We start from the raw sequence: 18,145 nt of genomic DNA on the forward strand, positions 1-18,145 counted from the left end.
TTGCCAAGAAAGTTGAATGGCTTCCAACACAGTTATCACCGCAAGGGTTCATACGAGCACTTTGGACAGGATTTTAACCATGGATGGCATTTGAGATAGTGTATACACCACTAGACCATCTGTTCAATCATAAATTGCCACCACTTTTCTGTAGCCCCAAAAACATTTAATTACTGCAGCATTAGTTTAGCTGTCTATGCAAGGCTTTTGTGGCTAACAGCTTCACATAGTTTGATTTTTTTTATTTGTAACGATTGAAGCATCTCGTTTACAGCCCTAGTGTTGATTCATTTATGTTTAGATATAAAGCTGGAAGAATTAATTTCTCTACTGCGTATAAAAGTCTGTGGTTCTAACTGAATAAAATAGTCCGTAAGCGAGGGTCTGTTATTTGCAGTAACATTTAAGGTTGGTTTATCTCACTCAAACTGTACCTGGGCAGTGAAATTACATGTTCTGTAATAGAAGGCTGTAGATTAATGTACACCACCTGAGGATTTTCTCTGTGCCAGAAAGTGTCATAAGCGTCAGAGTTTTTGTATTTTACTCTTGTCAGAAACACAAGCGCAATTGAAAAACCGCAACCGCAAGTCTGCGCCCGGTATCCCAACACCTCATCCACTACAACGGTGTGGCCAGGTAAGCACATGTAATAAAGCATTTGACACTGTAACGAGTTTTACAGAAATATCTAGGCTTGTGCGATTCGAACGAATATTACAGTATTCTAATTCGCTTCGACCCAAATTTAAAATTTCCGATATTTCGAAGTGTTCGGGGTGAACAAATATCAAAACTGCTTTCAAGTACCATGAGGAGTTTCGCTTTCGTTAGGCAAGCCACAGTGCCATTGACATCAGGCCTACATCTTGACTACACGTGGAGCCAGGACAAGCCAAGCCACATTCAGAGCGTCGTCGTAGCTATCTTACGTGTGCACATTCGTCAAGGTAGTCGAGGCTCCCGTTTCATTTTTTAAAACAATGAAACGGTAATGAAACAATTTGTTTGGTTACTGTGTAGCACGCGTGCAGTGAGGAGGTGTTGATAGCACTCGGTGCTTGGACTTCAGTGGACATCAGTTGCTTCAATCAGTCAGGTGACATGGCCAATGCGTCCACAGGCGGCAACCCGATATAGGCACCGGTCACTGCTCAGAGGGCGTGACGAATAAGTACACCCAGCACCGCCCCGCGGAAGCTTGAGCTAACTTTGGGTCGGTGAGAGGCAGACGGCGGTCGCGCGTTCATATATTCGGCACCTCTCGGTTTGTTTTTGCGATTTTGCAATTGTTTTTGAAAGGTGTCTCGACCTTGAAAACTGTTCTGGCAAATAGTTTCCCCCTGTCTCAAGTGCTACTGGGCGATTTCCGGACAATTACGGGGCTGAACTACTACTGTCGGCCTTGCGTGCGCGAGAAGTTACAGAGATTGTACGTTCCCGCGCGCGTGTGCGCCGTGAAAGAAATCAACGGGACAGACATCGTTGCGAAGTCCCATTCTCAGCAAGGGAAGGTTATTTACGGCACCAATTCAGGTCAGTAGCCAGCGTATACAACGGCGCTCCATGACAGAAGCATGTTTGTGTTATTGTTTCCTCTGTTCGCGCAACCACACTACAGTTACTTTTTCGGTTGCCCTTCTTCAGCCCGGATGGTGTTGTCACTAATTAACAACGCATTCCAAACGTTATTAGCTGTTGACAAAGTAAACGCAGTTTCACACAGTTCGAAATCTGATGCGCAGCGGCTGTTGTCTTTACGAAGATTCCGTTTAGTTTCGGCTTCTATCATGTGAGTAATGTTACAGTCGTCTTAGCGGCTAATTGTGATGCAGTTTGTTCAGGCCGTTCGGAATTCTCCAAGAAAGTATTTCCTCCTCCTCCCCATCTTCTGCTTAAACAATAATAACCTCAACTTTCAGAGTACGCAAAATGCATTAAAGAATTCTCCTCGCCATCCTCTGCTTAAACAATAATAACTTCAACTTTCAGAGTACACAAAATGCATTAAAGAAGTCAGCGCGAGTGAATGCAACCTTGCCTTTGATAGCTTTCCACGCTCTCGCTTGGAATGCGTGCCGAACTATGTACACTTCGGGTAACAAAGTAGGGCAGTAAGCGGGATGCGTATTGACCGTCTTGACATTAGTTTTGGCATCACCCGTGAAGTGCTGTGAATGCATATTCTTGTGCCGCCTTTTGGTATCCATTCGGTGCCGTGAATGTCGCTAAAAAAAGGTTACTGCTGATGAAACAATAGTGGCGGAAGTGGTAATACCTTGTGTTATGCAACTATTACGACGGCATGTGATTCATCGCAGAGCGTGATGTGTATGAACACTGAAAGCAAATGTTTTAGTTTTACGGCCCTTCGTGTGTGCGCTGCGCATAAACGGTAATCGTACTCATAAGTTTGCTCCTCCCACTGACAAAAAATGTCGACTTTCTCAGTTCCTTGACTTTTCTTACTGCTAAAATCATTTCTTGCTACGCTTATTCTCCCACGGCTTCGCGAGCGAGAAACCTGTACAGAACGATGGCAGGCTGCCTTTCGCGATTGTGGCTGTCCTTCGTGCAGCAGTAGCGGCGCTGCCACTAATTCTTTCCTGCAGCCTTTTGATCCTTTCGGACCCTGCAACTTGCAATTATAACTATGTTTCTTAAAAAACTTCCGCCACACAACATCGAACCGCACACAGCGCGTGTGTTTTTACGTGCGCTGAACGGCCGGTCGCGACATCCACCGCCCCAGAGTTGCTAAGCGGCGGCGAGAGGCGGCGCTAGAGTCACGCGCAAACTGCAGTGTCCGGTGCCTATAGAAGTTTTTTATGAAAATCCCACCAGGCCCAGGAGCACAGTTTCTAAGTGACAGGAAACTCAGTTGCACCTGACTATTTCAATTCGCTTCGAAAATATTATTATACACACAAGCCTAGAAATATCGTTTGACTACAACATGGGTATTTTTGGTGAGCCCATTCTTCATTGTTCGCCAAGGTCCAAAGAAATGCACTGTGGGCACACTTACAGCATCTGAACAGGATAGGCATTACGTCTGAACTGGCTAGTGACGGTAGGCACTAACGCCACCACTGCCAAAACGTGCGCACTTCAGCAGCCACCTCTGTTTTGACCGCAATCATCCAGAAACTGCGCTCTAAGTGAGGTGTACAGACGCGTCTTTGGACGTACGTGCAATGTATTCGATAGGGTAGGCAGACAGCAGGTAGACGATGCTGAGCGCACTCATGAAGCTCACTAGCAACTTCTTCACCACGGCAACCTGCAAAAGGAAAAAGGCAAGCACCTGGTATAAGGTGCACTTCTTGTGCTCCTTTTGCTGGGTGCTATCAGTAAGCAGTGCACCTTATCGTTCTGCTTGTGCAAGCTGCTATAACACTCAAAATAGGTATGCCTCCAAACTGTGGATACATGTTCTCAAAAACTGTGGATACATTTTTAACCTTAAAACACACTTGTGGCCAATCAAACTTGTTCCCTTTCTTCTTTTATCCCGTGTATATTGCATGCTTTCAGTGCTTCGCCAACTGGCCAAGGGTCAAGGCAGTTCAAGCTACTGCTAACTCCATGGTTCTCGCTTGCCAAGAGAAGCTTAGAACCACCCCCCGAGGGGCTTTCCCGCAATGCACCGGTGGTGTGCGGCTTAACAGCAGGGGGAGGAATGGGCTTTCCGGGAGCGCCTCTCGTCTCCTCTTCATTGGGCCAACTCCGAACTCGTTCTTCTCTTTTGCCATTCCGATAACGTGGTACCAATCATGCTGCTCTGGCCAAAACTCACTAGATAAGAAAGCCCACATGCATACTGGCATACATAGTGCACCCCCCCGTTTGCTAATCAAGATATGGGCAAAGTGTATCTTTCTTTACCTGGATGCTCCTCCTTTTCCTATACAGGACATCGGATAGATGTAACCTTTGTACTCCTAGAGTTCTAGCAACCATGACAACTCAATACTGGCGAAGCTAGTTTGCCCATGCCCACCAATTATGGATGGTAATTATCACCCACTTGGGCCAATTTCGGTCTCAACTTTGTTCCTGTGATCATATTAGGCATTAAATGCCCTTCACAGGAAAGATCATTGTGTGTGTGGCACAAGTGCGTTTTGAAAGTAAAATTTATAAATTTATGTGTTGTTAGTACCAGGAAAGCAGAGGGTTGCAAGATGCTACCCCACCATAAGGGCACGGCAGGCACGTCCATAAATCAGGCTCATTTTTCGTGCCTTAATTGCACTGCCCACATACACGACGTTCTTTTCTTGCAGCTAGCATGAACTTTCATAAAACTGCCATCTACACTTTTTTATCCTAGAGAATATTAGTAGTCGTATAATTTGTCAGGATATATATTTATATCCTAATTACACTACTAATACACTGAAGCACTTGCGGTTGAGGTCAGCACATCAGATGAGTTTCCCCACATAAAATTTAATACGGTCAATACAGCTAAAAAGCAGCAGGATAGCTTCTGTATGTTTGGTTTATGCCACAGGACGATGCTGTCATCCTGACATCGTCTTGCTCTCGTACTAGTACGCTGCCCTTCGAGGTGTTTAACAAATGCCAACTTGCCCAAATGTCAATCCTTTTATATATAGTTACCAAAGCATGCTTGAGAAATTATAAATTTCAGTTTCCTTATTAGAAATAACTGAACATTTTCTTTGATCTGAGAAATATTCCCTCAATTCGCAACTATACATTCAAGCAAAATTATTATTCGCGTCCTATTTGGTACTCGCAGAATTTCAACCTAAGAAGGCCATACTCCTTATCCTTCAGTGAACGATTTTATTTCATGCTAATCTTAATTTTCTAGCACTAAAGCTAAACTGACACACACAAAGAGCAAGAAAAATACAAGAACAAAGTCACCAACAATTTTAAGCATGATCTGCACTTGCTTTCATAGATTTGACATGCACCAAAGTTGATAGCACTGTTCTGTGTCCAGTCTTTTCAATCCTGGTCATCGTGCTCTGCTTGATTTAAGCTTGCTCAGATGAGTACATTTGAAAGCAAATCTAAAGATCTCAAAGTCTGCGACGCCACTTACAATGGGTGATGGCTCCAAAATTGTTGTTGGGTGTCCCCGGAGCTGAGAAAATAGGAAATGGGAACGTCAAATAAAAAAACATTCCCAGAGAGAAAAGTCACAACTGCTTACAGTCAACATTATGCCAACATTTTTTCATTTACATGCCTCACAAAAACAACTAGCAGCAGTAGAAAATGAGTTCCTGAAAGGCAGTTATAATTAGGCTTTTGTTTGCATAAAGAAATATTTTTGCCTAACATGGCCTTATCCCCTCACAGAGAGGAAAGTGCACAGAAAGCAACTAGAAAAGATTAAAGCAATAAGCTTAGAGGCTACGTCGAGCACTTCTCTAGCTATGATCTCAAAAACACCTGTGCATCTGCTTTACTGCAACATACCTGAAGCACCAATTATCAATTGCGGTGAAGGCAGCAATAACTTAGCCGAAAAAAAACTGGCCCAATTGGACCTGCCGAAAACACAATTGGCCCAAATGGAACCATTTGCATTTCCATATGGTTCCAATTGAACCACTTGTGTTTTTGGCAGGTCCAATTCGGACCTCCAATTGTTTTTTTTTTCCGACTGCGATATACAAGTCCTTCTTGTCCTTTCTCTTTGGTTGCGCTATTGACTCCTCAAATTTATGGGGTTGAGTAGCCCAGCAAAGTAGTTAATTTCTCCTTTGGTCATTTATGAGCAGTGCTGTCAAGTAGACCAAAGGAACATTCTTAACGTTGTGTTTCAGGAAAAACAGACAACCAGCATCTTCGAATCGACACATCTTTTCCCAAAGGAAAAAGAACGCTCTTTTTCAAGCCAGAATTGAGGAGCAGATGGGCAGGACACGTACCCCCGTGCGGACGCTGTGTCTCAGGAACTGCTTGCCACGGATGAAATCCATGTAGTCGTTGAAGAACACCAGCGGCCCACACATGAGGGTGTGGTAGTGAAGGACGTAGCTGTAGAACTCCAGGGGGCTCGGGAACCGACTGCACAAGGTACCACCGGGGGTTCATTGAAACAAGAAGTGAGCAAGGCCACTGAAGAACAGAATCAAACAGCTTTGTAGGTGGTTTCATTGGGCCTTTCTTTCACTAGCAGTTCTTTCTATTTGCCTTGCTCCGACAAATTTAATGCATATCTTCATCCAACCCCCTTGCAGTGAAGGGCTGAGAGCTGTATTCACGGTCTGAGCAAGATCGTTATGGGGAGAGAGGCTAGTGAAGAGATGCATCCTTCCCACACTGAGCTCCTCATAATCTTTGGGTGGCAAACTCAGTGGTTTCAATCACAGCTGAAAGGGGAATTTCTGCCCTAAAATACAATGCCAATGTGGGGCTACCCCCGGTTGAAGCTCAGCACAGTTGTATTATTGCACGCTCGACTACTACATTCACTTATTAAAATTCATGCTACAGGGACGATCACGTAGCAAGATGTGGCCATCCCAACACATCAGGGTGGGACTCACAACTGTTAAAAAAACATCAGTGTAATCAAGGACGTCCCTTATCCCATCTATGCTTGCGTGCCAAAAGGAAGCCAACTAGCTACTACAAACTGCAAGCTCCGACAAAAAAAGATGGGGACTTGCAGAAGAATACGGGTTTGTCCCGTATTCTAGCATTTGTCCCGTACGTATCCTCCTGCAGGTTCCCATCTTTTCTTTTTTTGTGCTAGGAAACATGCCCCGGTTAACACCATTTCACTACAGCTGTACAGCAGCGCACAAGAAGACTTGAGAGGAAAGAGAGGCAACCAGCTCACCTGACCATCTGCCTTCTCTGCTCGGGGTGCAGGACGACGTTCTTCTTCTCCGTCATGCCGTCGTGCAGGTTGAACGCAATGCTGGTCACCTTCTGCGTGGCCACCATCAGGGGACTGCGGGGGGAGGAATCGCGCACGAGTTTTTTAACACATGTAAAACTGCTAGCAGAACGCACGTATTTAAGTGCACAGGAGTGGCATAGACACAGAGCTGCCTTGCAGTAACACTGCAGCAAACTCATCAAACTTTTGTACATCGTTGCATGGTGTAATTCAGCTTATGTGGACTCTTGCTCTAACTTTTAGTGGAAGCTAGGAGTTCAATTCGAAAGAAGAAATCAGGAGGAGAACATCAGGTACCCCAAGCATCAATAAAATTGACAGTTGGGCTAGTTGGTTTTGATTCATCGTAAATAGCGCTTAAACGGACAGAGTGCCGCACTGGCGTCACTCTGGCCACAACGTCTTCTAATGGTATCCCACTCAAAAATTTTATTGAGTTCACAGTTATGGATTGCTTTTGCAGGCGAAGTTTACACATGATAAATGCCTATGTGTATTTTTTAAAAGTCAACCATGTGGTCTTGCTGGAGTGTCGTCAAACTTGTCACCGCCGACTCTGACAAATCAATTGGGGGGTGCTGGTGTAAGAAAACCGAAGTTTTTGCTTGAGACGTTTTCTCCGGAAAGATATGTATACAAACTTGCTGAAAAAACCCACAACATCAGGTACCTTCTGTGAGCTTCAATGCGATAAAGTAGTCAGACGACGTTTACACCTGCGTTCAGCAACCAGCAGGACTAAGCTGCCTAAATCAGAAGTGCTAAGGATAGGACACTGCAACTGTTCCCACTGGCAGTGTGGCAAGATTGGGTACTAGTCGAGTCGCAATCCGGCGGTCCTTGGTGGACAGCGCAACATGAGTGGAAGCGACATCATGATGGCAAGTGAAATTACTCTGCGTCCCTGTGACTGCCTTACTGCTCTGAAACAACAGCGAAGCACTTGCTTGTGCTCTTTCTGTCTGTCCCTCATTTTTTGTGTGCATTTTAACTTCCAAGATGCTCCAAGATGCACAAACACTGCCAGCCAAATGAGCATCACTTCTGGTGTGACACGGGGCTGCACACATCGGCATTCCCCACAGAAAGCTATAGGGGCTCCAGCGGCCAACGATGCATGTCACTTCCATCAGCCTGCAACATTGTGTCTATGCTTTCTTTCCTACCACCAGTGGCTTTTTTGCTCAAGCTATGAAACTTACAGACAATCCACCTACCAGTCTGAACCGGATAATTTGCGACGATGACGACAGCCCTAGCTGAAGCAGCCATGTTTGGCATGCTATCTGAGTTTAGCGGTCAGTGTGTGGCTATTTTATTGACAAAATAACCATCTACACACTAAAGAACAGTGTAATTTTGGTTGTGAATTCACACAGCCTGAAGAATTCACCATGGTGACTTAGTGGCTAAGGTGTGCTGCTGAGCACGAGGACGCGGGTTCGATTCCCGGCCACGGCGGCCGCTTTCCTGATGGAGGTGAAAAGAAAAAACGCCCGTCTGTACGAGATTTCGGCGCACGCTAAAGACCCCCAGGTGGTCAAAATTAATCCGGAGCCTTCCACTACGTACTGCACGTCTCATTGCCTGAGTTGCGGCAGCGCATTAAAACTCTACAATCAATCAACACTACCTGAAGAAAAGAGCACGATAATGCCGTCAGTCTTTCTTAGACTATTTGGTACAGCAGGTTGGCCTAAGGCACAAGCTTGATATTGTTATGCAGCGATTTTTTATGGTGAAAGCTGTTTATATTAATGGTCTTCAGCATAGTTTCGGACTGCAGTGGCTAACAACACGAGTAAACAAATTGCGGAGGACACATGAAACAAGGCTACGATTGAAACACAATGAAGCTATTGCTGTTTGTAGCTGGACATTTTTGAAGGAGCATCACAAAGTTACCATTAGCCTGTGCTGTAATGGGAAGTAAGGAACTCATGCGCACATGCACAAGCATTGCAGACAACGTCACTCGCTCTCGAAGCAGATGGTTTGGCATTACCAAATTTCATTTGGATTCTACGAAAAGCATTAAAGGAGTACTGACACGAAATTTCCGTGTTACTGTTTTTTTCGCTGCTATGGGCCCACTGATTAGCCCACTAATCAGTAGAATGGCACATTAGACGGTCGATCACAGTGTAAACAATCATTTATGGCGTCCTTTATTTGTGTCAGTTTTGGTTTCGACAAAACGAATGCCGAGCGGCCGCCACGACAGGAGGGTGCGCATGACGTCACCATTCTTGTCGCACCGCTGCCGATCTGGACGTGCACGCACCCAGATGAGCCGCGGTCTTCACCATCCCCACGTGCCCGGGCAGCATGACATCGGTCCCAAAACCATGACATGATACACACGGCGTAGCAGTGCATGCCAACCGCAGCCGGCACGTCGGCTACATCATGGAATCACCGACGTCGGCAGTTTGGGGCTAGGAACAGATGATGTCATGTCGGCCCACTCTGGGCTTTCTCGTGCGGGGCAGAGATTAAAAGGGATTTAAAATATGTTATGACAAACGGTTGCTGCTGAAACTGGCTGGGAGATATCTCCTGATAAAAAGGAAGCGTTCTGCATAGTCATCTCAGCTTTGAAATTTTGTGTCACTACTCCTTTAAAATGATCTGGTACCTCCTGTTCTTAATATACCGTTAAGATGTGTTCATGTCTGGCCAAAGTGATATTTTAATATCATCTACCCGCTGTGATGGCTCGGTGGCTAAGGAGTTGTACTGCTGAGCCCAAGGACGTGGGTTCGACTTCCGCCCACGGCGGCCGCTTTTCTGATGGAGGCGAAAAGCAAAAACGCCGGTGTGTACGAGATTTCGGTGCCCGTTAGAGACCCCCAGGTGGGCTAAATTAATCCAAAGCCCTCCACTACGGTGCGCCTCATCACCTGTGTTGCATCGGAGCATTAAACAATACAATCAATCAAATCAATCAATCAATTTTAATATCATCTAAAACATGCGAGTGAAAGCCTGTCGCCTGTAGCTGTATTCCATGCATGTCCATCACAGCCACCCGTAGCGGAACCTTTGTTTGTAATGGTGCATACCGTTATGGTGCGTTTTCTTATTGCAGCTGCATTAAAACAAATTGCACCATGAGTTCTTACCAAGAGTATTCCAAAGGCATTGAAAATATCATCAAGCTTACTATCTGAAACGGTACTATCTGAATTTTCATTAGTATTCATTAGTTTTCATTTGTAGTGAACAGTGACATTACCCTGACTTCCTCAAAGAGAGCTGTAAGGCCCGGAGAGCTTTGTGGAAATAGCCCATGATACCTAGTACCATACAGGCTCACATACGGGATTAACAATCTCTCACTATGCAAGCTGTTTATACAATTAAGACAATGCAAGCTGCTAGTTCCTTTACAAACCCTCCAACGAATTTTTTACTGGCTTAAAACAGAATTCAAAACAGCGCCAACAAACGGGACAAAAAAAAAAAAACAACACAAAGGTGCAGCATGCGTTGTCTTTTCTTGTCCCATTCATTAGTGCTGTTTTGAATCCCACTGAAAAGCGCACCAGTAAGCCTAAATCACCGTCTTATTGCAGTTTTACTGGCTGACACAAGCCCCACAACATCCCAAAGTAAGCTTTGCACTGATGAAGACTGAAACTTTGTTTTGTTTACTGCTGCCACCGGTGAAGAAACAAACAATGCATTTCATATTGCTGTCTATAGCTTGACAAGGCACACATAAGGCACACTTTTTTTCGGCCACCATTTGTCATGGCTGCAGCAATACAGTTAAACCTCGATGTAACGAACTTCAATGTAACGAAACCCTCGATGTAACGAACCACGGAATTTTTTGTAACTTCAAGTGTATGCACACCATGTATTTTCACCCTCTGTGTAACGAAGTCCCATTCACCGGGATTTCAATGTAACGAAGTTTTATGGAGAACGAGGCACGACATTTAAGTTGTAGAAGTAGATTTTGGGAAACGCAAGCGCCGAAATGGTGTCCAATAAAACGCGAACGGCGACACGGGTCGCCCAATGCCGCGGATGCAGCCAGCCACGGAGTCTTTGATTAAGTCCCTTGCCTACAAACTGCGTGGCGTGCATACACGGCTGGCGCACTGTTTCTGTCTGAGCTTAATCGTCTACGGCTTAATCGGCATCAGCGTGAACCGCACGCAGCGTTTTCTCCCTGCAAAAACGCAAAACGCGCCCCGCAAGCCACAGGCGCGCTGATGCAGCCGCGGAGACCACCCGCGCGATGGGGGTAGCTCCAGCGACCGCTTCTAACCTCTCGCTGAAACGCAACTCGAAGGGCATATGAGGGGCGTGCGAGAAAAAAAGCGGATAACGTGGGCGAAATTTTCATTGTAAAACGTGACACGCGCCGCTTACAAAAGCGCCCATCAAATATCCTCCCCGGTGGTAAGCCTAATCGCCACTGGCGTTGCCGCCGCCGCCGCCGCAAGCCGCCGCTTTGCACTTCGTTCGAGTTCGCTCATGCTTGTTGGGTTTCGTCGTCCCAGCAAGCATTTGTGAATCTTTATGAGCCTTGCACGCGCGTTTTTTTCACACCGGCGTCCGCGATTGCGTGCCGGCGGCGGGAAGTGACTCGCGCTGCGCGCAGCAGTGGGAGGAGCCTGACCAGTTTCGCCAATGGGGAGGCGCGCACCCTATGGCGGGAGCTTCGAAGCGCTCGGGGATGCCGGCTGGCTAGACGATAAGGCCGCCGCGAAGGATATTTGATGGGTGCTCTCGTAAGCGGCGCGTATGACGTTTTACAGTGAAAATTTCGCCCACGTTATCAGCTTTTTTTCTCGCATACCCCTCTCGTTTGCCCCTCAAGTTGCGTTTCAGCGAGTGGTTAGAATCGGTCGCTGGAGCTACCCGCATCGCGCGGGTGGTATCCGCGGCTGCGTCAGCGCGCCTGTGGCTTGCGGGGCGCGTTTTTTCGGGACGAAAACGCTCCATGCGGATCACGCTGATGCCCGCGTAGACGATTAAGCACCGATAGAAACAGAAACAGTGCGCCGGCCGTGTATGCGCGCCACGTTTTCTTTTTCAGGAAACGCTTCACGGGATGAACACTTCATTATAACCGCGAATTTCAATGTAGCGAAATTTCAATGTAACGAAGTAAATTACGAATTTTACCGACTTTGTTACATCGAGGTTTAACTGTAATACTAAAGTGCTTACCACAATGAACAAGATAAAAAATTTACTCAATTCTTTTATAGCTAAATAAGGCTAAAATGAAAGCTTTGTCCCTAAGTTTGTACTGTACAGCTAAGAACTAATTAAATCAATCCAAATGATGAAGGTCTTTCTTCCTTTAAAGCAAAGAAAGACACAGCACTATGTCTTTCTTCGTACACTCTCACATTTGCGCTGTTCTAAGCTCCCAAACATGGTGGTCATGGTCACACCACCGACAAGGTTGACAAAATGAAGCAAAGCAGGTGCTGCAGCTGAGAGTCAAGCAGCGCGCTCACAACAATGCAAAACAAACAAGCAGAGCCCCGCCCACAAGGCTCACCCGGTCACATCCAGGTGGTATCCGCCGTAGTCGTAGATCTGCCGCATGATGTGGATCATTGACAGGTAGGCCATGCCCACAGCTAGCGAAATTCTGCACGAGGGGGAAGAGGAGAGAAGAAAACGGGTAAAATGAGTGAATGAAGCACACATTTCAACAACGCCAGCAGCTCACTTCCAGCACAACTGTAATGCAGACAGACCTCTGGGACGTCAGTAATGCTCATGCTGCAATGTGGCGTGTGGCATCCAGCCTTGCCACAGGCGGAGATATATATACGAGTTAGAACTCAGCTTCTTCTTTGTGTGCTCGGATGTGCAATGAGCTGGTGTTGTTGCTCATGGTATAAATTCCACCAGTCGATCTGGGGTGACACACTGCCCCATGGTGGATAACGAATAAAGTTTCGCTCAGTGGGTTTGCATTCGTTTCACTCCACATTCTGGACAAACTTGCCTCCACAGTACACACTTTCCTGCCTCAGCACAAGCTTTGTATATAACCAGAACATCATCGAATTGTTATCTCTAGCTAAGGTTCATGGCAAAGATGGCTGAATTTTTTGCGCTCGTCCATCAACAAGAACAGCCCCTGGTGCATAACCATTTACACGGAACATACATTTGTGGGGGATTGGCTAAAATTAATAAAGGCTTCAGGCACCATGCTAGTATTACTGGCCACCTTTAGTCTAAACTCCTCAAACATGAATTACTTGCTGTCTGGTTTGGAGACGTCCACATTGAAGCGACGGCTATCACTGGAGTGTGTTGACCACAGTTCACCCAGGCAAAGTGCGTCGGCACTAAGTTCTTAATGTCAGCTCTGGGTGTGCCGTGCCGTACGGTATCATACGGTACGGTATGGTATGTATCGTATAATTTGGAATATAGGTCGAGATTTTTCAGTAAAAAGTTTGCCGAAAAGTCCCCCCTTGACATCTATGCCGGTCATTGGCTTAATTTTTTTCCGTTTCTCAGCCGCAAGGTGAGTAGGTCGACCTAAATTCCGACTCGGCGTGCATTCCAGCTCATATGCTATATGCTGAAGAAGAATTCCTCTGGCACTGAAGTCCGCTTATGTGATTTGAAGGCAAAAGCCAGCAATTATCAAACACTTCTCCCCTGCTATGCTACATTGTGTTTGCATCTGTTTCTTCACTTTCATTTCTTCTTCATCTTTTTCACGTGAATTACTCTGAATGGAAGCTACAACAACAGTGACGATGCAAGAGGTATTGCCATGGGAGGAGGCCTTTTGCGCAAAACTAGAAAAGTGCCGGGAATCGTGTCCAGCATGGCCAATCGTTCACTGCCCAGCTGTCAGCAGAGAAACATGCACGGTGCTGCATCTTCCCTGCTAATAGATCTCTCGTGAATGTGTTTCCACCTTGACATAGATAATAAGCAGCAGCGCCATCGTGCGGCCTTACCTTGGAGATGGCAGGCCCTGGAAAAAAAAGATTAAGTATTGCGGGGGAAAAACGGCTTCTTTCAACTGTTTTTTTTTTTTTTCTGGCCACAAGAAATTGGCAAAATCTTCACCCAGCAAACAAAAGTGAAGACGGCGTTCACATACAATTTTGAAAACTTAAACGACACGAGCCAAGTCCCAATTTCTAACTGCTCCCCCAAGTATTACTATCACAAGCCTGAGGGGCAGCATAACATGCCTTCTCAAATTTAATTACACTGACAGAACTGGTAGAGGCAGTACGGCACTGGCCTTATTTGACTGGCCAATACAGCTTGTGGCGCGAGCACCTTACTGTTCATATAATAGGCATTCATGGAACGAATTCACAGAAAATTCTCGAAGTTGAGAATAGGGGCCCTTTTGTAGACTTCGAGAGTTCACCTGGAAAATTTTTGTAAAATTTTGTGAAAACCAGCGTCGGTAACTTTCGCAGTGACCTATAGTTAAATGTATGTTTCATATAATGGACTGCCCATTGTTTCTTTAAAAAAAAACGGTCCATCACTGAACAAGTTAAACAGCTTAACCGAACAAAAACTCTTGTATCGGACTGGATTTGCATTGAATGTTCCATGCCGACTCCTTTGTGTTGTATTAGGACAGCCAACCATTTAATTAGCACACAAGTTGATAACAGTCGGAAAGCAGATTGACTTACTTGTGCATCCTCTCCGGACTTGCATAAAGGATGATCATGTAAATAAGGGTGGCTTGGACGACCAGGTGAAGAATTTGACTGGAAAAAAAAAATACCCAAGGCCCAATCAAGAGCACATCAAGATCCTACACCAAGCAGTGAACATGACAAAATTGTGCACGTACACAAATCCTCCTTACGCATGGATTAAAGCACCAACTACTCGTGCTAGTGCCATTTCTTCTCTGCATTGGACATAAACATAATATTAGGGTATAGTTCTAACGCTAAAGTCCCACTGATTTTAATAGAAAAATTGCCTTTTTTGTGACTTCTGATGTTGCTTCGACGTCACAAGCGACCAAAAAAGGTGGTGGCAGCACCCGTTCTAGATTGAGTGGCGTGAGCTGCTTATGGATGCTTCCAAATGCATTGTTCACAGGTTAGTGAACATGTACTTTGCCATTCTTTGCAGCTAACCCTTAAAAAATCCGCAAGTCAGCTTCATAATGTCACAACTTGTACTATGGGAAATGGCCACCAGTGGTGAAACGAGGGTGCAGTTTAGCCATTTTTTGCTCCTGACTTATCAATAGTGTTGCACTTAAACATAGCATATTTGTCAGATACAGCTGCAGCCTATCAACATTTACTAACTTGTCTCTCAACTACAATGACCCTTTAAGCTGGGGTGTGCCATGTAGTCGAAGCAGAGCATTACTTGACCCAGGTTATGCATTTCCAGAGTTTGCTTAATATTTTCGGCAAACTCGAAGGGTTTTTCTCCAAGCTTTTCTTTTTAATTACCCATAGATCGCAACATACATACCTCTTTAAAGACATCTGCACTACTATACACAGGTGCTTTGCTAAGAAAACATATCTTCCAGAGCAGTATATGAGGAATACGAAAATATGAAGGCTCTGGGGCCCTATATTAATACCTCCATGTATCCCTAGAAAATGCTATTCACCCAGCCCAGGAGTCGGCAGCCTGTGGCTCACAGGGAAGTATTATGCGGCCCCGGCACGACGTCAGAACCCCCCTCTCCGTGTCACTTCCTCTATCTAGCTGACGGCTGACATGGCAATTTTAGCCTCAAATGGGGTTAGACAGGAACAAAGCAAGCTCTCTTCCAGTTGGCGTTGGCCCCCATCTTCACACTTAGCCAGATAATGTCTTCACTTCATTTCCTTGCACAGGTCCCCCGCCCTCCCCCCCAGCCCGGTATGCCGTCCGGCCCTTGCCGTGTCACCTTCACGCAACTCGGCCCTCCACCTCGGAAGGTTGCCGACACCTGACCTAGCCCTTACATAGTTGTCTTCACAACTATGCACAAGTGCCTTGCTGAGAAGAATTCTTACAGAGAGTTACACTCTGAGCCCTCTAATTAAGCTTCCCTACTATACACAAATGAATTGCGGAAAAGACGTTGTTTAGGGGCAATATAAGGAGTCAAGCAAAGCATGACGGCCCATGCGTATGTGGCGAAAGCGTACCGCAAGCATTGCACACAGGCAGATGGGTTTCATCAATCTAGTCCACACAGAAACGCTTAATTCAATGCGAAATGTTCAGGGCTTTGTGTCGCTGAAGATAAGGCGTCGGCCGCGGTGTTGACCGTGAATGGAAACTTCTGCGCCCACTGAACCCCCCGGGATCGTAAGGGGATGCTCCAGCAGATGGCGTGCAAGCAGGCAAAAGCGGAGAATTCGGCACATGCCGAGAAAGTTCCGAGGGCACCGAGAAAGCTGTTACGACCGGGGCCTGGTGACGCTCTTTAAAAGATCGGCTGCCCACCTGCTTGCTTCGCTGCAAATGATGCCGAAAGAGTATGCTAGCCGTACAGATACCTCCCGGCCCCTCCATCCCCCTTCAGGCTCTTCACCCGCCGAGGTGGATCAGTGGCTAAGGGGTTGCGCTGCTGAGCACGAGGACGCGGGTTCGATTCCCGGCCGCGGCGGCCGCTTTTCCGATGGAGGCGAAAAGCGAAAAGGGCTGTGTGTTCGAGATTTCGGCGCACGTTACATCTCCCCAGGTGGTCAAAATTAATCCGCAGCCCTCCACCATGATAGCTTCAGCCTGTGAAAATCCACTATTTTCCCCTTTTCTCTAAAACCTTCACTCTCCACGTCCCCCCCTCGCCCAGTCTTTCCCTCCTCTGTCGTTCCCTCACGTGCCCTTTCGCTAATACATTCCTCCTGTATTCTCATTCCCTTTTTTCTTCCCAGCTCGCTTCCCACGTCTCTCTCTCCCCCCTACCTCTCCCAATTTTCTCCTCGCTATATGTACGTACTCCCGTCTCCACCAGTCGGTGTTGCTCTACCGCTGCCCATTCTCCTTCCTCTTATCCCCCTTCCCTTCACATTTCCGCTTATTCATTCTTACTTAAGCCTCCTCGGAGGCTTAAGCCTCTACGCTTGGTTTTAAGGTGATACGTAAAATGGCACGCGCCGCGCGCGCTTTCGCGACGCCGCTCTGGCAAGTTCCCGGTGGCGATTTTCCGGCGCGGTAAACAGTGAGCCAATGAAACACGAAATGTGCGACCACGCTCTCCATTGCGCAGTCCGAACTTGGAAAGGCCTGGAATGTAGATGTATACTTTCGTACGCCGCTTCAATGAACCGCCGGCCACCATTACGACTGCGCGGACATTACAACCTGACCATTCATTCCCTCCCCTCCTGGTCCAGACTTCCCTCCCGTATACTCTACACTTTTACACCCTCTTCTCCGTCGTCTCTCCATATTTTTCCTCTTACCCGTTCCCTTCCCGCTGCACTCCTTATCTCCCATCGCCTTCTTCCTATCTATCCTCCTCTATCGCCCTCTCCACACTCCTCTTCCCCTCACCAATCAATCACCCACACAATTTCCAGTGGGTCAGAAACAAGTGGGTCCCCACTAATATCCCTCCCTGATTCGGGCATACATCTCGCACAAACGTCTATCAGCACGACGAGCTGCAAGAATAAATGAACAAGTTATACCGGTTATTCCACCGCGCATTATTCAGTTCGAAAGAACACTTAGCGGCGAGAAACGGGGATTAAAAAAAACTTCTTTACACCACCACACTATTATCACCAGCCTGTCGTGTGTCCACTGCAGGACGGATGCCTTCACCATTATCCCCCAGCTATCCATGTATCGCGATATTTCAGTTTTTGAGCTTTGCTCCCATTTTCTCGTTTCACCCGCCCATCTGGTTAATCGTTTTCATCCACTACAGCGGCGCCACGGAGCCGTACTGGATGCGTGCTCGTCACGCATTTCAGAGGCCCTGGGTTCGATTCCCACCCAGATCTCAGTCTCCCTTATTTCCTTTGCGACTCAATCACTTCACTTCTATTGTCTTTGCGTCGTCGGCCATTTTCGTCTGCCGTCTCAACTACCACGGCGTATTTTCGACCTAACGAGTCTTCTAATGCTTTGGCGTTAAAACTGGGAGTAGAGGAAGCCGGTATCATTAAACACACTTATTGATTCATTGGTTGTGGGGTTTAAGCGCGAGACACATGGACGACTGGTGCACGCGATTCGCATGCGACTGATCGTTACGATTGATCGTTAGGACCGGTTTTGGCGACCGCAACGATGGCA

The 18,145-nt window shown here is 46.6% G+C and overlaps 1 protein-coding gene across 1 annotated transcript in view; it reads right to left on the minus strand.

Annotated features, from left to right (window-relative positions):
• Oys (lysophospholipid acyltransferase 6) overlaps positions 1-18,145 on the minus strand; it is a 77,721-nt gene that overhangs the window by 20,139 nt on the left and 39,437 nt on the right. The window contains exons 3-8 of the mRNA XM_077704973.1: positions 14,563-14,640; positions 12,429-12,521; positions 6,836-6,949; positions 5,919-6,057; positions 5,084-5,125; positions 3,193-3,283 (exon numbers count right to left, since the gene is read on the minus strand). Of these exons, the coding sequence (XP_077561099.1) occupies positions 3,193-3,283; positions 5,084-5,125; positions 5,919-6,057; positions 6,836-6,949; positions 12,429-12,521; positions 14,563-14,640 (557 nt within the window). The remainder of the gene's footprint in view (positions 1-3,192; positions 3,284-5,083; positions 5,126-5,918; positions 6,058-6,835; positions 6,950-12,428; positions 12,522-14,562; positions 14,641-18,145) is intronic.

The sequence above is a fragment of the Haemaphysalis longicornis genome, unplaced genomic scaffold (assembly GCF_048455015.1).
Source record: "Haemaphysalis longicornis isolate Haplotype H1 unplaced genomic scaffold, Haemaphysalis longicornis Haplotype H1 scaffold_3, whole genome shotgun sequence".
Lineage (NCBI taxonomy): Eukaryota > Metazoa > Arthropoda > Arachnida > Ixodida > Ixodidae > Haemaphysalis > Haemaphysalis longicornis.